The sequence below is a fragment of the Trematomus bernacchii genome, unplaced genomic scaffold (genome assembly GCF_902827165.1).
Source record: "Trematomus bernacchii unplaced genomic scaffold, fTreBer1.1, whole genome shotgun sequence".
Lineage (NCBI taxonomy): Eukaryota > Metazoa > Chordata > Actinopteri > Perciformes > Nototheniidae > Trematomus > Trematomus bernacchii.
This window is the reverse complement of record NW_022987840.1, coordinates 5,146,986-5,169,126: the sequence shown is the minus strand read 5'-3', so window position 1 is coordinate 5,169,126 and position 22,141 is coordinate 5,146,986. Positions and strand designations below refer to the sequence as shown.

At 38.8% G+C, this 22,141-nt stretch overlaps 2 protein-coding genes across 2 annotated transcripts; both read right to left on the bottom strand.

Moving 5' to 3' along the window:
* Window positions 1-29: 29 nt before the first annotated feature.
* On the bottom strand, window positions 30-3,116 carry LOC117468519 (von Willebrand factor D and EGF domains). The gene is made up of 5 exons (XM_034112690.1): window positions 2,734-3,116; window positions 2,234-2,329; window positions 1,805-1,909; window positions 771-866; window positions 30-351 (listed from the first exon to the last, which is right to left on the bottom strand). Exons 1-5 carry the CDS (start codon window positions 2,945-2,947, stop codon window positions 239-241), a joined length of 624 nt encoding a protein of 207 aa, XP_033968581.1. The 5' UTR covers window positions 2,948-3,116; the 3' UTR covers window positions 30-238.
* A 2,972-nt stretch (window positions 3,117-6,088) lies between these two features.
* Window positions 6,089-12,637, bottom strand: tmem106ba (transmembrane protein 106Ba). The gene is made up of 8 exons (XM_034112688.1): window positions 12,539-12,637; window positions 11,123-11,315; window positions 10,570-10,633; window positions 10,272-10,431; window positions 9,511-9,651; window positions 9,036-9,085; window positions 8,898-8,951; window positions 6,089-7,897 (listed from the first exon to the last, which is right to left on the bottom strand). Exons 2-8 carry the CDS (start codon window positions 11,301-11,303, stop codon window positions 7,777-7,779), a joined length of 771 nt encoding a protein of 256 aa, XP_033968579.1. The 5' UTR covers window positions 11,304-11,315; window positions 12,539-12,637; the 3' UTR covers window positions 6,089-7,776.
* Window positions 12,638-22,141: the final 9,504 nt, after the last annotated feature.

Genomic DNA, 22,141 nt, shown 5'->3' with positions numbered 1-22,141 from the left:
TTTGGTAAAATGATCTTGATTCATGCACATCTCTTTGATTCATTTATTGGCACAAGCTACAGTACAGTACATATCATGTTTATACAGTCAAGTGAGAACACTTAAAAAGTTCAAGGTTTCTTAAAAACAACTAAATATAGTAGAAAAAATGTAAAAACTACATGTTTCAGGTAAATCATTGAATCGTCAACATTTGCATAAAGCCTCTTTTTGGGCTTCCGTGACCTTTGACTCGGCACTAGTGAAACTTCTTCCTCTCCTCGCAGAGAGGGCCAGAGAAAGGAGGGCGGCAGCGGCATTTGTCTGGAGAAATACACTTTCCTCCATTCAGGCAGGACTTAGTGCACACAGCTTTAGCAGGGACAAAATAAACAAAACAACGTGTTTAATAATTTGTAAAACCTAAGAAACAAGTATCATAGTTTATAACTAGAGCTTGGAAATCCCAACACTACAAATCCAGAAACTGAGGTGAGAACCATTTCCAGGTCTGGGTTTGTGTCACATCTGGCAAAACCCTTAGCTAGGAATGTTCCCTTAGCAGATTTACACATTTGACTTATACAGTTATCAGCTGTTTAGCAGACTGATATCTAGCATTTATCTTCAGAGAAAGTTGAAGACAGTTAACAGGGATCCTGGGAAAGCACAACCAAATCTAAAAAGAACAAAACTTTGAATGGATGGGAAAAGAAGCAAAAATAAATCAGGCTTGTAAATGCATTCATGCATGTGGAAGTGTTTGGTCTTTGGGAGCAGGTTGAACTCACCAGTGTGGCAGGCACCACCCAGCCATCCCTCCGGACAGCTGCAGATTCCTGGAGCCACACACATTCCCCCGTTCCTACAGCCTTGTGGACAGATAGCTGCACGGGAAAGAAAATACATAGAAAGACATTCAGCATGCCGGAAAACAAAACAATCTGAGCTCACATTATCTGGATTCAGAAACATTTCTAGAGGAATAAATCATTTGGTTTAGCCTGGCTCTGCCTGAAGGAAACAAAACCAGTCTACCCAAACCTCTAAAGATATATAATTTAACACATCTCGTTTGTGGAATCCAAACAAAAACTGAAGACTCGTACTGCACTATTCCACATGCTCACTTTATTTTATAACTATTTTTCTTTTTGTATTGCTCTTGCTATCTGTATTGTTATTATGTTGCATTGTTGGAGAAGCCTGTGACATAAGATTTTCAACAACATAATTACTCTGTAACTATGTCAGTTTGACAATAAAGAACCTTGAACCTTGAAGCATAAAAACAATATGTTGCGGTTTGACAAAGTGTGGGGTATATTTCTTAGCCAGCCTAGCAGTTACCCCCATGTCCATGTTTTATGTTAAGTTAACAAGAAACGCACATCTGATTTAATTCTTAGCAAGACAGGGAATAGTCATATATCCCAACATGTGAAGACCATTTTATCTTTATAGCAAAAACGTATGAGGTACATAGGAAAAGGAACCAATTTGCTTCTTAGCTTTACTAAGTTAATCTCAACCAATACGATTGTTGGACATTTCTGCTATGCGCAACTTGAGCTACAATTTACTGCCAATGCAAATGTTTCATCCATTATTCACACATCATACATTTAAATGTCATTCATAACAACTGAGTTATGAATAGCTGGTTTCCATTCTGACAGCAACTTGGAACCAATAATATAAGTATTTAAAATGTTTTAGTGTGCTGCTGAGGATGAATAGCTCCTGCTGAGAGACCAGCTCCATTTGGTGACTTTGACCTTTGGTGTCAACAGGGTAATTCGATACGATCATAACATGTACAGACCATCTTGGCATTTTGAGCCGGTCCAGCTCGAGGGGCAGATACACTTGGCCACTCCGTTAACAGCGTTGCATTCCCCTCCATTCCAGCAGCCGTCTTCACACGTCACTGTGGAAAGAGACACAGATCACTGTGATAAGCTGGATGATAGTTTCAACTGTCCTGTCCTTAAGTATTTTGTCAACACTTATTTTAGAAATATTTAACTTAGTCACATTCCTAAATTCCCCCTGTCCTGGTATTTGTCTTGCAAGTCAACAGATTTATCTTCTAACCCTTACGGTACCAGTTACTACAGGATTGATGCAGAACAAATGCATTAAGACTAATCTCGACAATGAAATTAAAAATAGACAAGAACTTAACAACTTCCAAACAATTGTTGAACCAACAAGATATTTAAATTACAAATAACTGCAAACAAACCCTTACCTTTGTGACAGTATCGTCCTCCATATGCTGGAGGACATCTGCATTTTCCAGGACGAAGACACGTTCCTCCATTCTTACATTTGGGATAACAATTGGCTGCATTGACACAAAATGTTGACATTAACACTCAAAGTGTGAATCTTAAATATTGTAAAAGTTAAAGTAGAATAAGTCATTATGATGAAGAGGTATACTGTATATGCTCTCTTTTGGTGATTTGGAAATCAAGATTCTTAAACTCAATTAGGGCTACATTCAGTATCCTGACAGAAACCTAAAATAATCTGCATTTTAGTTACATTACAGTCTTATAAAATGCATTATGTGTGCACATTTAAGAGCATGACACTTGAAAAAACGTATTTCTTCTACAAGAGGAGGAAAATATAGCTAAAAAATGTAGGCTATTGTATATTCTACTGACACTTTTCTAATAAGAGAACATATACATGCAGGTAAAAAGCTAGGTAAAAAACAAAAATAAAAGTTTGTAACATCACCATACTGGCAGGTCTCTCCTTCATAGCCCTTGGAGCAGAAGCATGTGTTGTTGCGGATGCAGACGCCTCCGTGTTTGCACGGCGGTTCGCACTTCGCTTTTGGGTCAAAAACGAACCCGACCGCGACTCCTCGGGGGGCGTCCGAACCCGCGGCGGAGCTGAGAGCGACCAGGGAGAGCAGAAGAACCGCTGAACAGAGACCCACGAGACCCATGTTTAGTGTTTTGTCTCTGGGAGAGAGAAAGAAACAGATAGGGGTGCAGTGGTTGAGGAGATGGAGGAGAAAGTACCGAGAGACCTCCCCACGACGCCCCCGCTGTGCACACACGGACACTACAGGTTAGTATCGGGGGGAGCAGTGGGCAGGGGGGCTGGGAGAGAGCGGTGAGGGGCCGGATGATGTGGAGGGGTTGGATGCGTGGTGAGTTTGGAAAGTGGGCACGTCACACAAACATTAGTTTTTGCTAATTTAGACGCTGGACATATCAGTAGCCTACATAGGCTACGCCAAATAAATTACCTTCAACATGTTTTATCGAAGCACATTCCTATATTCCTGTAACTTTAGCTTGTTGGCTAGCTAACGTTAGCTCCCTTAGTAAACGTTAATTTACCTGTGAATAGTTGTTCTCCCTGTTGTCAACAAGCTAACTAGCAAATTATGCAAAAAGATGTTGCACAACTGAGCAAGGGTTGTCCAAACTGTGGGGTTGAAGGTAAAGTTAATTCTGTATTTTTTGTAGCTAATTTTAAAGAATAGCTCTTGTTGATTTGACATTGCTTCCTAACATGAATACGAATCATGTTACTACAGGTGTTAGAAAGCAACTCAGTATATTTTAATACAATTACATTTTGTACAATTTCACAATCACTTCTAGTGTAGTATTTCATTCTGAGTCTATTTGAGCCTTTTTGTTTGCTATTGTTCTCCCACCACTAGCAAAGAAATAGGCCTAAAGGAAGTTTGACAATGTTTATTTTTTTTACAAACACAACAATTTACTCAAAGATACAACATAAAGCTTAAAACAAAGTTCAACAAAGATGGAGAAAAAAAATCATCTATAATTGTTCATCTTATGTAAAAACCCTCATAAGCGCATGCTATGTAGCAAACACTTTGTCAAAGTAACAGAAGAGCAACATTCTTGTAAACTTGTTAATGTGTACATTGTTTGTAGGGTGATATCTAATGTCCATCATATTGTAGGATCAGTTTTCACCGTCTATGGTTTGCACAGGCAAAAGAGGTTCAGTTTGGAGCCAGCTAGATTCTATTTTCTTCTGAAAGACTTGTTTGGAGATGTGACTTCATGTAGAAGACATGTGGAAAAGCCATTTCCTTTGACCTGAGAGGAAGTGCTGGGTCTATATGAAGTACAGGGCGAGGGGGAGGTCTGCTTTAATGGCAATAACACAACCAGATCAATAGCGGATGTGGCTGTCCTCTTTGCTGGGTCTCTGTTATGAGAACTAGCAGTTAATTAGCTTTCCATACTATTCAATGTTCCTCTATTGAAAACTGTAATGTTCCTATAAGAAAACTAGGAGCCTGAAGCCCTTTGCATGCCATAAACTACAATGGTATTTGATACAAAGTTCTGTATGCTGCCTGACAATTTGCAAAACTGTCAGGATGATCAGCGGCAGCCTATAACTTTAAAGTTGCATGTTACATTTCCACAGAGTTCACAAGCATATAAATTCAGCTTCACCAATTGTGATTTAATCTAACTATTAAACTGTTTACCTGTGATTAGTTCATTTTCACTGACAGTGATAACCTATTATTACTCAAAAAGACAGGAAAATAACAGAATATAATTGATTGCAAAACTTGGCGTATTTGAAGATGTATATAAATCATGAAAATATTTAAATGATTATAGCCTATTCTGCTATTAAAGAGAAAAACACATTTGATATGGCTATATAAGCTAACTTGTATTCAATAAACAACAAGATGCTGGGCAAACATCTCTCACAAATGTGTAACAGAAAAGATATTCACTGAGGCAGAATATCTTATTTAATGGTTCAACATATGATCTTTCCTTTTTTGGCATGCTAATATATTGGCTGGGATTTGATTAAGACATGTCAGTCATACAGAAAAAAACTGACAGCTTACAGTATGCTCAGACAAAGGGAAAAGTTATTACTAGGTGTGTGTGTGTGTGTGTGTGTGTGTGTGTGTGTGTGTGTGTGTGTGTGTGTGTGTGTGTGTGTGTGTGTGGTGTGTGTGTGTGTGTGTGTGTGTGTGTGTGTGTGTGTGTGTGTGTGTGTGTGTGTGTGTGTGTGTGTGTGTGTGTGTGTGTGCGTGTGCGTGTGCGTGTGCGTGTGCGTGTGCGTGTGCGTGTGCGTGTGTGTGTTGGCAACGTGTATCCCAGTGAAGCTCCGGTCCAAACCACTGAGCTGGATCTCAGAGAGGAAGTGAACTGGTGTTTAAATGAGAGCAACAGATGTGAACATACCGTGATACACTGGGGACATCTTGTGCTTCTCGCTCCAACAAGGAGAATATCAGTCACAACCCAGCCAGAATGGTGTAGTCAAAGAAATACAAATGTTACAATGTTTAAGTCCTAATCTGCATACTTTTTTACATGTGAAGGGATCAAATAAGTCAGACAAAAAACAAACCATAGTAAGTCAGTAAGGATTTAAAACGTAAAAGATCAGAAAATAGTGATCAGACTTGTATATTTGGCTATCATATTTACCCCCCCAAAGGATTTAAACATATTTTTTCTTATATCATGTATGGCATTTCCATTTCAGCCCTGTTACTGGTAAGAGTCTTGAATCAAAAAATATTGTCAGTATCTTGTATTTTTCATTCTGCAAAATGTTTATTCATAAACTAGCATTGAAACAATTACTTTTTAAATAGTTTAGCCAATTGACATAAATTGTATCTGTAATTACTTTGATGAATGATACACTTTAAAAACAGATATTCTTTTTAAGAGCCCACAATTCCCTGGTTTTGACTTTTCAAAAGTAAATATTTTCAGTATTTACTCTCCTTTTTAATACACTGAATGTATCTGGATTTTTATTATAGATTAATTGTCCAAAGATTAAACAATTCACCAAATGAATAACAAAAATACTTCCTAGTTTCATCCCTACATTAAACATGCAATTATATTACCTGGTCAACACATTTAGTCTCCCTTTAAAGTTGTAGTAAACTGTACTGTAAACAACATTTTACTTGAGAAAGTCAATCTAGATGATTTGTTATAGCTACAACAGTTAGGTGTGTAAAACTGTAGTTTAGCTGAGACCACATGGCACCCCCCAGTGTGTACAGAGAATATTACAACATCCAAGAAAATGAAAGGGCTTTTAAAATGAGGCATGATTTTATTTTTGTTTTAATGCATGAAAAACACAAAACCCCTGTGTAGAGGTTTTCAAATATACACTATCTCATCAAATATAAAGAAGGGATGGGTGATTACAGATTTCTTATGAGTCTAGAAATTGTAGTAATAGTTAGAAAAACTTGCATTATGGCATTTTATCATATCTGTCCGATCATAAATGAATGACTGTATAATCAAAAACCTTTAGATACTTCACATTGAGTTTTTTTTAAATGTCAACACAAAATGATAACATTTGACTAAAAGAAACCAAAGAAAACCAGTCCACTCATGATACAAGTTAAAGTGTGTTAGAATATTAAACAAATTATTGCAAATTACAACATAGCCCACAAAAATAAAAACCACAATGAAAGGGAAGAGATTGCAATGAATCCAGATAAAGCATGTTAGGAAGCAAGACAGATGTGACATATTTTACATTTACACAGTTCAGCATGTTTATAGACCACTTTAATGCTTCACATTAGCTATAAATTACCTTTTTTATAAATCCCTTTTACAAAGTTATCTTGTTACCTTGTAACAATATGTAGCAGTCTTCATAGTAGTCACATTTGCTTTTAAATCACTCAGGTGAATGCTACACTACCTATACCCAAGCTAAAGAACTCTGAGCAAAAATAACAACTGATACAATATAAAACATCATCTATTTATTTAGAGCTACACAAATAAAGAATCATATTTCTATAAAGCATAATAAAAAAAGAGAAAGTGACAGCAACAAGAGAAACAGCACATTTTTGTTCCACTCTTGAACCTTGGTTGTATTTTTCATTAAAAGTGGTATAGAGTAGTAGGTGATACTCATTCTACATTCATTCATATCTATAGATATGGACCAGGTTAAAGTTAGAGATGCACCAACTGCACATTTTTGGCCGATGTCAATTATTTTTCCAGTCTGACCTGTTGGTTTAGATTTCCTTTCTATCAAGAACTATAAGTTACACAAACAGCTTTGTAACTTTCCTGATAATAAAAGTTGAATTTAATGTTTACAATACATCTTTTTACCATTAACTAACATTTTCTCCAAAACTGTGCCCAGTTACAGGCCAAGCATATCTGTATAATAACACACTTTATGTCATTACCATAAATAATGACGATATGATGTGAGTGTGTGTGTGTGTGACCATAACCTAACCATTATGCGGCATGTTTGTACATTTCAAAAGCAAAAAAAAAAAAAAAATGACTTTGGTTTCGGCCGAATGATTGGTGCATCGCTCGTTAAAGTGCATCATATCTGAAACTAATGCTTTCTGAAATGTAATTGTTCAGGAATCACAGTGAAAACATGATGGGAATGTTAGCCATTTATGTGAATATTAAATTACATAACTTATTTTGTTGGCACCTGGGTGAAAAATGACAACAAACCTTGAGGCAAGTAATGCAAAATATGTCTTCTCTACTTTTAACAGCCTGTTTGACAAGTTTCAACCCAAAGAAGCTCGTGCAAGTGTTTGGGAATCGTAAGAATGGATGAGCCACTGACTAGTTTAATAAAAGTTATGTCCCTATGCATTATTTCATTGTCATTGTGCAAGGATTTGCCTCGCGGAAGTCAGCCCGTTTATCTGTTAGACCCTCAGCCACAGCAGTGTTTTAATGCTTGGGCTCCTTCTGTTTCTTTTTATTGGTAGACCTGAACATGACCATGCAGGGAGGTGGTGTTCCCCCCACAGTCCACGTACTGGTACATCTCCTGGGAGACCTGCTCCGTGTGGCCGAAGTACGAAGTCGTCACCGTCACCCTGAAAAACAACCACAGAGTCAACGGCGATACATCAGATAACAAGGTGAGACACGCTCAGGACGAATGTGACCTCTGAAGCCTGCAATAGTCTAGTTTGAACTCATTTTGTCTCCTTTGCTAACTATTGAGCTATGTAGCTTAGACTGCTTCATTTATTAGCATTGGCTTTCTGTAACCGGTGCTGAAATTATGAATTTCCCCGGGCGCTGTACAATAGCTGCCCACTGCTCCTAGTACTAGACTCCTGGTACTAGGATGGGTTAAAAGCAGAGAACAAATTTCACTGTGTGTGCTGTGTGCTCTGCATGTGTGACCATTAAAGAGGGTTTCATCCCTCCCAATTCTATTCTATTCTTCTATGAGTAATTCAAAAGAAAGATATTTATTGACTTGCATTTCCATATTTATGTTATACTGTAGTTGTGTTGCTTTCTGTTAAAGCCAGTTGTTAGACTCATTCTCCCAAAATGTTAAGCATCAGACAAAAGCAGTTTGTGTTTTGTTTGAATAAACACATCTTCCATTGTTAAATGACTTAGGGAAGCGTGATCCTCAGGGCTTTATGGTCTGGATATAAAACCACTGAATTGCAAAGTGGGTGTTATGGTACCATTTTTACTGGGATTCAGTCTACTGTTAATTGGCTTGAAAGCTGTTATTTGGCTTAGACCACAGAGGATTAGGTGGACTAATAAAGATTATTTCTGCCTCAGCCAAATGTTTGCTTTGCAATCTGTTTGAAAGTCAGTGTTAGCGTGTAATGAGCAGTGCACCCAAAGGCCCATGTATCTCCTGTTGGACGGTGTTGTCTCTGGGCAGTTTTTCAGTATGTGTGGGAGTCGATGTAAGTGTATGGAGGCAAAGTTGTTGAAATGGATGTTGATGTATGAAAGGATAAAATACACAATATGTAATAATACATTCAGTATGATTATATGTAAAGTAAAACATCAGAATGTGGCATGTGATACAATAACTGTATGTTAAGCCATACTTACTGCATCATGACCACAATGTTGTGAACTTTGATGGTTGGCAAGGTGCAGTAGTCACTGTAAGAAAATATTTGGTTTGTGATTTAAAAAGGATCAACGTGTTATCAGTACATTTGTGTAATGCTCCATAAAGATACTTACAACATGTAACTCATCTCATCGGCAATGGTGGTGGGAACTGTGTAGTCAATCTGCAATAACAATCAAAGCCTTTTAGTTGAAATCAATATGACACATTAACCTAATACACATTTATGCCAATTAAAACAAAAAAACGGATTCAATTGTATAGATTTTACGGTCTCACTGGCCAATTGTCTAGTAGAAAGAAGTGGTACCATGATTTGTAATGTCACAAGACAAGACAATGATGCTTTAACCATGAGGAAAACATTGGTGTGAGGCATTTTTACAGAAACAAAATGTATATTAGTTGTGCTACTGTATGAGATTTCTTGGTATTGTGACTTTAGGCATAACAATGAGCAGTTGTATAAGCAGCTGTCATAACTTAAGGACATCCAAATGTCAATCAACTTTTTTAAATGGATAATAATAAATAGATTGTCTTAGCTTTGCTTTCTGTGTGTGAATAGTCAAATGTATTTCAACCCACCTGCCGCTCATCCAGTGGTATGATCATTGAGCTGTTGTTCAACTTGGCCTTGCCGATCACCGTCTTGGAGAACTGCACTTGGGCTGTGATGTTGGTCACAGATATGGTGTAGTAGTTATTATTGGTGATGTTCAGGGTGCTCTGGATGGAAGAAGATAAAAGGCTTGAGATAATGGCAGAATAGTGGTTGATTTAAAGAGCTACACCATTGACTTGTAGAGATTGTAATCATTGCCATTATAATAATTACTATTAAACATAACACTTACACATTACCACATTTTAAATTGAAATTGCAATCTCTCCATTGAATCTGTTTCTCCACCAACCCCTGAGGGAAGTATCTGGTTCTTGAGATGAGAAATACTCCACATTACTCACCAGCCAGTTGCTAGCTTTAACGGTTTATTTTTGGTTGTTGAACCAGTAACATGCAAAGAGGAATTCACAAAATGGCTTGTGCAGCCTTATGGTGCTAACACTGCACAAATAGGATAACAACATTGTGTTTGACTCTCGAAGCATGCTCTTCTCCTACTTACATATTTTTAATTAAGGTACTATACATACATTTGGTGCATTTTGAACTCATTTGCAATGCGTTGTTTACATGGTGCTGTAACAAAACACATTTTCCAATTTGGATCAATAAAGTACATCTAATCTAATCTAATCTATATAATGTTAACCTAAACACAAGCCAACTTATTGAACCATCCTAGAGTGTTTCTATTAAGGTGAATATTCTGACACAATCTTACTGTGATGTTGAGATAAACGATGCGTTTGTCCAGGTCATAGGAGACGTAGGCGGACTTCACTCCCACATAGGAGACATCAATAGAGCGAGGGAATAGGAAGAAAACAGCGAGGCCTGACAGCAGCAGGCAGAGGACCACTGATATCGTGACATACTGCTTTCTGCATGAGAAGGAAAAGAGAAGTGAAACCCTGAATCCAGCTGAGGACTTCAATGTGTAACATGCTACTGTGTGTTCTTTTGAATTTCATCACGCATACAGCCAACACCATTAATCTTTAAGAAGAGCGCAGACTTACGTCCTGCTCGGCCTGAGCCTTTGGTCGCTGTAGGGAATCAGAGCCACAAGCTGATTCTCTTGACCTGTTTTAAAATGCAAAGAAAGGACATCAAAGGAAAGCTGTATCATTCGGCTGTTTGAAAAAAGGCACTATTTTGTAAGATTTGCACTGTGAACACTACTAGGAAGAATCACAGATATATCTTGCAGTTGACTTTTTCCACTTACTCTTAACCCACCAATACAGACAGCTGAATGCAGTATTTTTTAATGCAGTGATGAATTAATTTCCTCAATTAAAAGTAGTGATATACATACCATAAATGTAGAAGTTGATATCAATAAAAGTGAAATTCCATGATTCTACCATATGGAATTATAACTATAGCAAAACTCTCAGGATTTTCCTACAAAATGGGTCTGTGACAGTAAAAGACCTTTAAAGTGGTTAAGTGTAAGTCTGACAAAAGAAAGAAATAACACCTAAGTATATATTTTTCAGAACATGAAGTGATGCTGCCTTTTTAGCTTTAGCTAGTTTGAGTTGAGTTAGTATATCTATAAAGATTTACCTCGTGGTATACGGCCGGTGCCCTGACATGTCGGACATGTCACGCTGTCCCGTCCAGTAAACTCCACGTAGGGGAACTGAGAAACGTCTCCATTCTTTCCATCCTCATCCCCGTCAGAAGCTGTCAGCGCGTCCTGACTTTCGTCTTTGGGGTTAGCCATGTGAGAATGGAACTTGCCCATATTTGCAGCCGTCTGTACACAACACAAAAGATAGCATGAGCCAAGAGGAACCGCCATGTATAGGTACAGCAGGAAATGCTGACTAACCACATGCCACACAGCGGTCTGAATGTGAAATGGGACCTGGACGAAATTCCAGGCCACGTTTTCCAAGAAAAAAGGCTCCGGTAAAATGACCTAATACAACTGAAATAATTCTGTGATGCTCAATGGAGACACATATGTTACCTTTACTTAATGTACGTTTGTTGAATCCTCTGTATACAGACTTTTATAGGGTTTTGTATTGGCAAGAACCTGGCATCAAAATGGGAATGCTTTAAGTTTTAGCTTATTGCGATATAGGCTAGTAGGGAAAGCAATATAATGTCATTTTTTGTGTCCTTTCAAAACATTTTCATAGCATTGTTAGAGTTATTTTTTTTCACACACATACATATGCTTTAAGGACTTATATGACCATCTTTTGGTACTTTAATTAACATTTTTAATGTAAGCCTTTAACATGTAACAGAGTATTTATGCACTTTGGTAATTAGAAAAATATATATAGAACAAGATCCGGTACTTCCACATCTAACATAAACACAGCAGTATTAGTAATGCAACATTATTTGGGAGGGGTGTACAACAAGCCGGTGATTGCAAAATGCACCATGACAAATTATTACTTCAATGAGTGCTTATGCTTAGTAGATTAGGCTGATAACACATAGCAGGGCCTACTAACTCCACAAGGCTGAATGTAGGGCTTTTTTTTTTACTGGTAGTGGATTCTTTTCACACTATTAGTGCGTTGACAAGGATCTGAATATTTCTTCCACCAAAACATAGCTACTGATACATTATGTACGAGACACACCGTGCAGATAATAATAAGAGATGCCTCCGACACACAGCACGCTGTCACTCAGTACAGGATGTCTGTTATGAGTCTGTGAACACAGGCCGCTGAGCTGCAGAGACTCAGCAAGAACACAACGTACCGGCCGCATGAACACTGTTAAAACCTATCTATTCTTCCTCCAAAAGGCGATATTTGGTCTCTACATTTTGATTTCAACAGCATCATCAATATTGTTTTTAATTTCGTCGCGTAATTCTGTTATTTAATGAACACATTGTTCGAATGAATGGCATCGCAACAGGAGAATCCGCATATATAGCGTTACCATGGCTGTTATGTTGTACAGTCAGTAAACTACATATTGTTTTCTCGTTAGCTAACGTCTTACCTGTTATTTGTTTTACTTGCTTAACATTCGATGTCGTCGCTGTTTGTTGTGGTCCAGCACAGCAGTGGAGAATGAAGCCGATAGGAACGCCCCCCTCGTCTCCTGATTGGCCAGACTCGTGTCATATGTGGTCACCGTGCGGACCCTACCACAACAACACAGGGGGACAATTATTGACAGTTATTGGTTGCGGAATTATTCAGATAATTTACTTTAAAACGATACTAGTACAACACTGTAAACAGAATACTCAGTGGTGGAAGAAGAATTCAGAAATTGGACTTAGATAAAAAAGGAAAATAAATGCTACATTTTTAGAAATGTCTTGCAATCAAAATTAAGTAGAAGTAATATTATAGTATTAGACTGAAAGTACCGCAACACAATCTAATCCCTATGCAGAATACGCCATTTCAGGTTCATTTTGTCTTTGAATTATAATAAGTGAGGCACTCCTGTGACCTGTGTACAACTCTTTAATGTTGCAATTGTAAAAGGAGGAGCTTATTCTATTAACTTTGTAATGCTTGGTATCTTGATAAATACTATTACATTATAATGTATTAGTTGATTTATAATTAAAAAAGATTTGTAATGAAAAAAAAGACATGTAAGTGTAATTTGACCTGTTGTTAAGTACAGAAGGTACATTTAGGATCGTACTGTAGCAATATTCTTAAATGATTCTTCATCAGCAGCACTGGCAAAATCCATGACTAATAAAAAACAACAACTTTTAATCTGTTTATTATAGTACAGCCAAAGATATACAGGAAAGGGGAGGATAGAGGGGATGAACCCAAACCCAGGCCAGGATGCATTTGCAGGGACCGAGCCACAACAAACTGACCATCTGCCCCACCAGGTACACACTGGTACATGCATCAGATACATTTTAAACCAAAGGAATCATAAAAAAGACAAAGCATTATGAACGTTAGGCCATGATATTCATTATACTGTTAGTATGAAGTCCAAAATTAGACTGCCAGCATTTGGAAACTTAGCCTATAAAAGGTGAACCAGACTTTTTCTCTAGATGTTGGACTGCTGCACTTCTTGGAAAAAGTTGTCAGCTGACAGAAACATGTCAATGAAGTTCCTGGAGGGAGTACGTTTTGCCACAATCACCACCATTGTCACCCTTGATGAACTAGAATTAACCATATTATTCCATGAAGTTATTTTAAACAGATGCGGAGCTGCGTCTAAAAAGAAAAAACAGATGGCAGGAAATACTCAAAGAATATTTTAGCAATATATATATTGTACATGTTTTATAAGGAGCATTGCATTTTTTCTCACATGAATCACGTATCTGCTAAAACACTGACTGCATTTCATTGTGAACATTTCATTTAAAGGTCCCATGACATGGCCATTTCTACTGATCATAATTCCATTGTCTACTAGAATAGATTTACATTGTGCAATTTTCCAAACTCACATTGGTTTTCTCATACAGCATCTCTGTATAGTATGTGTATTCACTGAATTTCACTATCTGTCATAAATGCCTTGTTGGAGCTCCTGCCCCCCCTCCCTGTGAGCCCAGTGTGCTCTGATTGGTCAGCTCGCTGTTGCGAGGAGCTGACAGTGTGAGCTGGCTTACTGGTGTGGTTTCCTGCTTGCTGCGAGACATCGCGAATGGACGCGGGAAGGGGGGGGGGGGTGCTGAGGGGCCTGCAGCGAGGCTCCACTAGCACCCGCATCCCCCCCCGCACCCCCAAACGCGGCGCACCTACAGTGTAACAGCCCCTACACACGGCGGCGTGCGTTGACGCTTCAACGCTTCTGTCCATTCATTTTGAATGGGGTGACGTCACGCTTCGCCGAACTGCATTGTGGGAGCAAAGCGTAGCTTTTTTCGCGGTGCTCGCTGCAAAAGTAGAGCAATGTTCTACTTTTGAAGCTTCGACGGAGGCGTCAGCCAATCAAATCCCGCTTATGCAAATCTGCCAGTACAAGCGCTAGCCAATCAAACCACGTGTATGCTGGGAGAGCCATACTGCAGTTCATTTCCTCATATGCCAAAAAATGGAGGAGAAAATAATCGTAGCGGTAGGGAATCACCCGGTGCTTTATGATCAGTCCCTGTTCATACAAACCGGAGGAGCCAGGCACGGAGGGAGGTGGCAGAGACAGTGGGTGAAACTGGTAGGTTTTCGCCTGTTTGGGGAGTTTATATCCAGTGTACTTCGTTTGAATGGACAGCTAGCAGGCATAGACAGTATTTAGCCAGCATGGAATGTTGCGTAAAATAGCACCATAGACATTAATGTCATAAATGTTCATCATATAAAGTGTGACATGTAAAACCTTTTATGCAATTGACAGGAGAGATTCATGTGATTGGTTGTTGGTCGCGTTGCTCGTGTAAACTCCCCAAGCTCAAGACACGCCCACCGCCAAGCGTCAACGCACGCCGCCGTGTGTAGGGGCCCACAGTTTCGCCGCGCTGCGAGGCTCCACTATCACCCCCCCCCAGCGTGTCACATTTTTGCCGCTAAAAGAGTGTGTGTGTGAGGAGCTCCACGGATTGGTCCATTTGGACCAATGGGTCCATTTGGGTCGTCGTTACGTCACTTAGTACCAGGAAGAAAAATAGAAATCTCCAACGAGGCGTTCTGGGGCAGCATAGACAGGTCTTTTCTGTGTTAGAGTTTTACTCGCTACAGGGTGTACTTTGAGGGTTTGTGACTTTGCAGACCGTTTACATGCAGAAAAACCTTCATAACACACAAGGGGATGGGTAATAACCGGAAAAGCATGACATGGGACCTTTAAGATTACCTGAATGGGTTGAACTGTACACAATTGTTGAACAACTAAAATGTATTTAAAATATTGCTAAACACAACTCCCAAAAACAGTTCTCTGTGTGCTCTTGTTTTAAGAACATTAACTTAATATCTTTAACCATAACTTTTTTGTTAAAATAACCTAATTAAGAAAAATGTATGCCTTGAGTCTAACTCAGTAGATTTTAAAGTACATCATATGAAACCCCTCTGTTACTGTACTTGCAGTGTTTCTTCATTGAACAGCTTGAGTGATTGTTCTTGGTCTCTGGCTGTTTGCATGTGCTTCCAAAGAGCCAGAGGATGGCAGTGTGCTGCCATGTGTGAATGTGCTCAGAGCACTCAGGCGGTGAATGCTTCTGACAACAACAACACGGTCATTAATGCCTATGAGCAAACATCACATTATAGAGATAACAGATATATTTTAATCTGTTTCATCTTTGTTAGAATTCAGAGGAACCACTTTGAATAATGCATATCTTTATAAACTGAGGGAAAAGTATTATTTGGAAATAACCTTTTCCAAAATAATCTATAATGCTTTTGCAACAACTGTGCTGAAAACTGACTTTGGTCAAGTTAGTATTTATAAAAATCAATTAGTGTTGGTTTGAGTACCAGAAAGATCTGGTTTAATGATTTAGGGCATGATAGATCACATCCCTGTGATGCTTCTTTGAATATTTGTTCTGCATTGTGTGCAACAACCATCTAGTAGTTACATCAAAAGTGAATCCTGTTTGACACATGTTGGCTTTAACAATGACCTTCTTGGCATCCTAAACAAGTTTTTCATATGGCCAGTGCTAAATTACATAAACAGCACTAACAATGGCCCTGAATATCCCCTTAAAATATGATTTGCAACTGTAGAGAAAACATGTCTTTAAAATGATGCATTCCCAGTGTATTTTTATATTTATGAGCCATCAGGTTTCACATTATTAAATATAATACAGTCCAAGAAACAACAGTAAGTTGTGGTTGAACCTAAAGGAACAGAATATGTATCCTCGAAAAGATTCATTATGCAGATCTGCGGCTGCTGAATTGAGATCAGAATACTTCCTCTTCTATCATTAACAGGGTTGGAAATAACCACCAGCTATATAGCAGCAGTAGGTGGTGGTGGTGGGTTTGTCCCCTCACTAGGCACTTGCCAAGCCATTGTTCAAAGCTCCAGTAGCATCTAAAGGACGCCATCACTGCTCGTTCTCTCTGGTTTTCCAGCACTCATGGCTTAAAGATGCCAACATCCCTCATCCTAAAGCCATTACATTTTTTGATTGTTTCTTGCAGTTAGTTTGCATCATAATGACTCCTAACAAACCTCTCTGTGTCAAATTTCGGAGGGAAATGTGCTGTCAACATTCTTGTTATGAACCTAATGCGGGTTGCGGATAGTCTGTTTCCCCTAATCTCACAATCCTCTCCTGTCACTGCAACTCACAAAACCAATACAGTCTGTGTATTACACTGCAAGGACTAATTCATTTTGAATTACTGTGAGGCATATGAAAACTCCTTGGCACCAGTATGAGGAGACAGGTTAAAAGAGGCAGCTGTGGTCCGGTCTTCTGTGTGAGGAAGCTGCCTGTGTGTCCCCGATAAGGAGGACACGTCAGCCTACTTCAGGTGTCAGCACTTCAAACCAGCAGCAGGGCTTCAGAGGGAATGTGTAAAACTCCATATTGCAGAGGTGAAGTGGAGGATATTCGGAGTTTGTAGTATTTGATGTCTGGTGTTAACTTGTTCTTAACCTAAAAAAAGAAGATAAATGAATCCCCGGAGTGGTGACTCAATGAATTGCTGCTCTTAAAAGCTTCCTGCCACTGTTTTCTTTATAAAGTGTTGCTCAGCAAAAGCATGCACTTCATTTTTAATTGACAAGTCTCTTGTGGTGTATTACAGCAATTTACTGCATTGCAGTGTAAGGCCACTTGAGTTATTAAGAAAGATCAAAGAAATGATAGCATATAGCACCGACTACGGCTGTTCCATTTAAAGGGGGATTACGGAGCATCTAAGAGGGCTGATAAACCAACAGTGAAAATAAACAGTAATGACTGAGCTCTTAAACACAATATTCAAAAACTCTTAAATAAATTGCAATGCACTTGTTTTTAACTGGGATGAAACTATTTGAAATGATTTCCTGATCTCATAGACATTTTTATCTTTGGATGAATACATAATAAAGATGAGAATCAATAGTGATGTGCCCGGGTCAGTGACAACATAAATACCACTCGTTATGTGTTCAGTCAACGCAGTGGAATCATCCCGATATGTATCATAAATTGGGATTACACAACACAAAATCTTGCTGTTTGGAAAATTGATTCTCAGTCAAAACAAAACACACCCCATAGAGACTGCACATAAAAAGCTGTTTCATGGAAATAAAGCATATTGAATAACATTTACCAGATTCATCATGGTCTGACCCAGCGGTGGAGGGATTTAAGACTCACCAGACATTTTACGCAGCAGGGAAAAGAAGCCAGCGATGAGAAGAGAACAGGATAACATATCAGGCGTGTGACTGTACATAATATTGAATTCTGCTAAAGATGTAGAACAAATTGGATCCTGAATGTGCAAATGAAGGGTCTTTGCTTTTAAGTGAATGCAATATGCTTTAATTGTGTTAAGGATGGCTGCTGTTTATGAGTTTTGATGAATTTTTTGGTTTATATTCCATTATATTTCACAATGACATAGAATACAAGCACAATGACTGTTTGCGCCTTTCAAAGAAATGGTTACAGGGATAATTTGAAAAATGTAAAGTACATTTTTCTACATTTAAACAAATGTATGCTGCCCGCAATCTGCTCCCGCATGGCACTGTTGATGCTTCTGGCGTTATTGTTTTGCGATTGTGTATCTTTAAATAGAAGAACTCCCTTTCTTAAAAGACAAAAAATCAGTAATAACATAGCAGCTCTTTTTCTTTTTAAAACAAAAGCAGTCATTCTCTCTTTTAGAGAGGTTACAAATATGAAAACACAGTGTGCGTTGGATGCAGAAGAAATGAATCAGAGGGATGATATCCAGCAGGGCTACTGTATGCTTCCAGGCACTTAACCAACACTCCTCACTGGCTGTGCTGTCACACTTTAGGGACCGCAGAGACCCCAGCAGGGAGTCTGTCAGATACTTCCAAGCAGATCTTCATGCTCGGGCAGTTTGCAGGCTCCCTTTAGTTATTGTTGTCTCAAGCAGCTGACCTGTGAATCAACTCGCAGCTCACATCTGTCCGTCTCCAGAAAACATCACACGCTTCTTCCTCACACACACTGTTGGCTTTGGTGTTAGTTGCACATTTGTGTAAGAACCAAAATGTGTAGATGATAAGCACAAATAAGATGATGTCTCTAACCACACATGTATTCTAAAACTGTCCACCCATTTTCACTATCAAAGATTTTCTGAATCCACATTTTATCACATAATGGTTGGGTGCCTGCCAAAATATTCACGTACCAGATTCTGTAAAGATTTGCCAGCATTTTTTCTAGAGGCTGATGGGTATTTATTTCCACCCAGCTTATAAAGCATGTCATCTTTTTGAGCACCATGCAGCATTTCTGATTGACTCCTGCTGGAATCCAATCTGATGCTCTATTTAAAAAAAGGGAACACTCTAGCAAGAAAATACCAGAGGAGTTAAAGTGAGTCGGGGAAGATTGATGATAACCCAAGTTTATTTTCATGTCTGCAAGATAGAACTTAGAGTGGCTTATTGTAGTATAAGAAATGTCTAGATGTATACAGAGTTCTTATATATACTAGATAATCAGCTAGAAGTTAATGGTGCACCGGCTAACATTTGATATGATTTTTCTGCCTGTTAGCTTTTTTTACTACACTTGGAAGCTTCCCGATTGCTTTCCTGTCGGCTAAATCCTCTGCAGATTTGTGGTGTAATTGAGCTCCCACACAGGTGAAGGTCAATTACCTAGGCAATCATCTGGAGCACATTTTATTAATCTTGCTCTGGAGTCTGAACAAACGACCCTTTGAAATGGAAGACTGATACCAGAAGGTTTAACTTCAATTACAAATTTGATATTACACTTACTGTTTTTGGGAGACTCTCATAATGAGCACCTAAAGTTTGGGCCGTGTTATAGCTGAATAAATGGCCTACAAGAAAGTTAGTTCTGGCTGAAATAATAACCATAGGAATAGGAATAGGAGGAATAGGATGACATGTAGTGTAGCCCACATGTTGGAGTAGATAGGCAGATCCCATCAAGGCATTTTTGTACACTTTGTATGTGTAATGTTGAATAAAACGCTTTTTATTCTGTCCCAGAGGCAATTCAGGTGTTAGCATGGCAAATTGGAGATGACTGTGCAGTATAACTAATCTCCTTGAACACCTACTTTACCAAATTGAAGCCTTATTAAGGAGCAAGAGAGCACAGGGCCGTGGCAGAGCAGGAAATTGATTCAGAGCTGGCTGGGCGATTTTCGGTAATTTTTAGCATATATTCACCACCCAAAGAGGTTCTTGTTTTTTGAGGGCTACGGTATTTGTATAATAGTGGCTGCAGAGGTCATCATGCAGTTCATTTACATGTTACCTTGTTGTGTCATCCCTGTATTGGAACAACATGTTTTAAAAACATCATGTAAAGAAGAAACCCACGTCCTTAATGATGATACCAGGCTTAGAATATAGATTGTAGGAATTCTGCTGTGGAGTATTTTGCTATTGTTTTAGTTCTGCTGGATACAAATTAATATCAATTCTCGCAACTACTGTATGGGTATTTCTATATCAAATATGCAAAAAATACTGTCTAACAAAAACTGAAAGTGAGATACCGCCTTTAACTGAAACTGAATTTCCCCACGTGGATTGAGGAAGTTCCATCTTAATCTTAGCCTTAAATAATTCTGTTAAATGTTCTGCCCAGTTCCACTGCATGGTACGGCACAGCTCTACCCAGACCTAACGGCTCATGTTTTGATTTCCATTGGCAGAAGTTGCGGATATTTCCCTTTAACTAGTTTAGAGCCAATTCATAAATAAGATTTAAAGCGGCGTTCTAGGATCACACATTAGTTATACCAGATACCTCAAATAAAGGCTGGTTGTTTAAAACACATTTATATTAACGCACTAGTATTTGAAACACTGGGAACTCACTTATAGTGCATCCTCCATTAATCAAACAAAAGAAAAGAGTGACTCGGCCCATGACTCGATTGGGGCCGATTATTGATCAATATCCCCATCAACCCCTCACAGATGTATCAGAGTTTTGCTTTGGGACAAGACATTTTAGAATATGAAAATCTCTTACGGTGCAGTAATGAGGTTTTTCTGTGAAAAGTAGAGCTTAATTTAAGTGTCACACACGCACAAACCTTAATACTTGAGAGCGCGATCACTAAGGACCGTCTCCGCTCTCATTTTTGTTTAAGTCTCAGCTAAGAAGCACGGCAACGGCACATTGAGGAGTTAATGAGCTTTACACACAAACACAGACACGCATGCACACTGAAACACACACACTGTAGCGGGGAACATGCACGCTCAGGAAAAGTACATACTCTCAATGAAAACACCCACCCACACACACACATGCACATTCTTGCCTGTCAAATCATATTAACATCAGGTCAGGCTGCTTTTTTGAGCTGGTTGCTATGGCAGCAGAGAGAGAATAATGGCCGTCTATGGGTCGTTCTTCCATACGTCTTCAACAACGGGGCTGCAGCAGAGAGATTGGTGTAACAAGAGATTGCTCCCCTCCTGTGCTTACTGTAATATGAGAGTGTGACTAAAAAACAGCATGAAGCGCTGAGGTGCTGTTGATATGAAATAACTGCAGTTTTTCATCGAGAAAAGGGGTCAAAACTTTGTAGGAATTCACATTGATCCAAAGCTCCACAATGAAGTTTATGCTTTTAATATTTCTCACTGAGGTTAACGAGGTGATCTCACTCTTTATCCAATTTCCTTTGTAGCTGATTTTTTGGAATTCTATATTTGGCTCATTAAATAGCTAATACATATATTGTAGTAATATGTCCTCTCTTGCATTGCACCACAGTCCACAGGCTAATTGCTTTGCTGTTGGTCCCAATCAAATCTCAATCAGTGTTTTGTGTTAACTTTATAATGTCACTTGTAAAGTTCCTTATCTAAGTTATACCTTCAGGACTCCACGATTCTAACATAGCTTCTTTTGGCAGATCTCAAAGCTATAAATAACTTTTGGTCAGAATTTGGAAATTATTTTATGCATAAAAATCCATGGTGCCAATTCTTCTTTTCTTTTTTGCTATGTCGTACGCTGTGTGGCAAACATATTTTGTCAAACCCAAGTAAATGTTTACAGCAAAGTGAGCACAATCAGAAAGAAAACAATCCTTTCATTAAATACAATAAACTAATATATTGTACTTCCTGTGGGCAGCATCCTGAAGATAGTGTGAAACCCAAGTTAACTGTATGATACTTTTGCCAACTTTAAGCTTGCTCGGTCATATGACCCCACATCCAGCTCTCTGCTTCGTATGTCATTTATTATGGGTTATGTGATGTAGTTGATTTTCTATTAGCAGCAGGAAGGTGCTCCGTTGGCATGCATGGCAGGGAGGCAGAGATCGACATGTGGCATGTAGGTTAGGTTTTTTTTATTTCCCAAATTTGCAGTGGCTGGGCAGAGCGGCCACTAAAAAAGCGGCCTGATCTGACCTCGTTCTGCTTCAGACCCTTTTGGTCGCTTTTGATAATAAAACTGACCCATATTTGCTGTGACGGATGGTTAAAGAC

Bases quoted from the DNA above. Each gene is read 5' to 3' on its own strand.
- tmem106ba (XM_034112688.1), bottom strand. From the start codon at position 11,303: ATGGGCAAGTTCCATTCTCACATGGCTAACCCCAAAGACGAAAGTCAG. The intron at 10,634-11,122 runs GTAAATCTTTAT...ATTTTAAAACAG, and splicing joins CACCGGCCGTATACCACGAG to GTCAAGAGAATCAGCTTGTG. The intron at 10,432-10,569 runs GTAAGTCTGCGC...CTTCTCATGCAG, and splicing joins AGGCTCAGGCCGAGCAGGAC to AAAGCAGTATGTCACGATAT.
- LOC117468519 (XM_034112690.1), bottom strand. From the start codon at position 2,947: ATGGGTCTCGTGGGTCTCTGTTCAGCGGTTCTTCTGCTCTCCCTGGTC. The intron at 2,330-2,733 runs GTGATGTTACAA...GTGTCAATGCAG, and splicing joins AGGAGAGACCTGCCAGTATG to CCAATTGTTATCCCAAATGT. The intron at 867-1,804 runs GTCTGTACATGT...TTTCCCGTGCAG, and splicing joins CGGCTCAAAATGCCAAGATG to CTATCTGTCCACAAGGCTGT.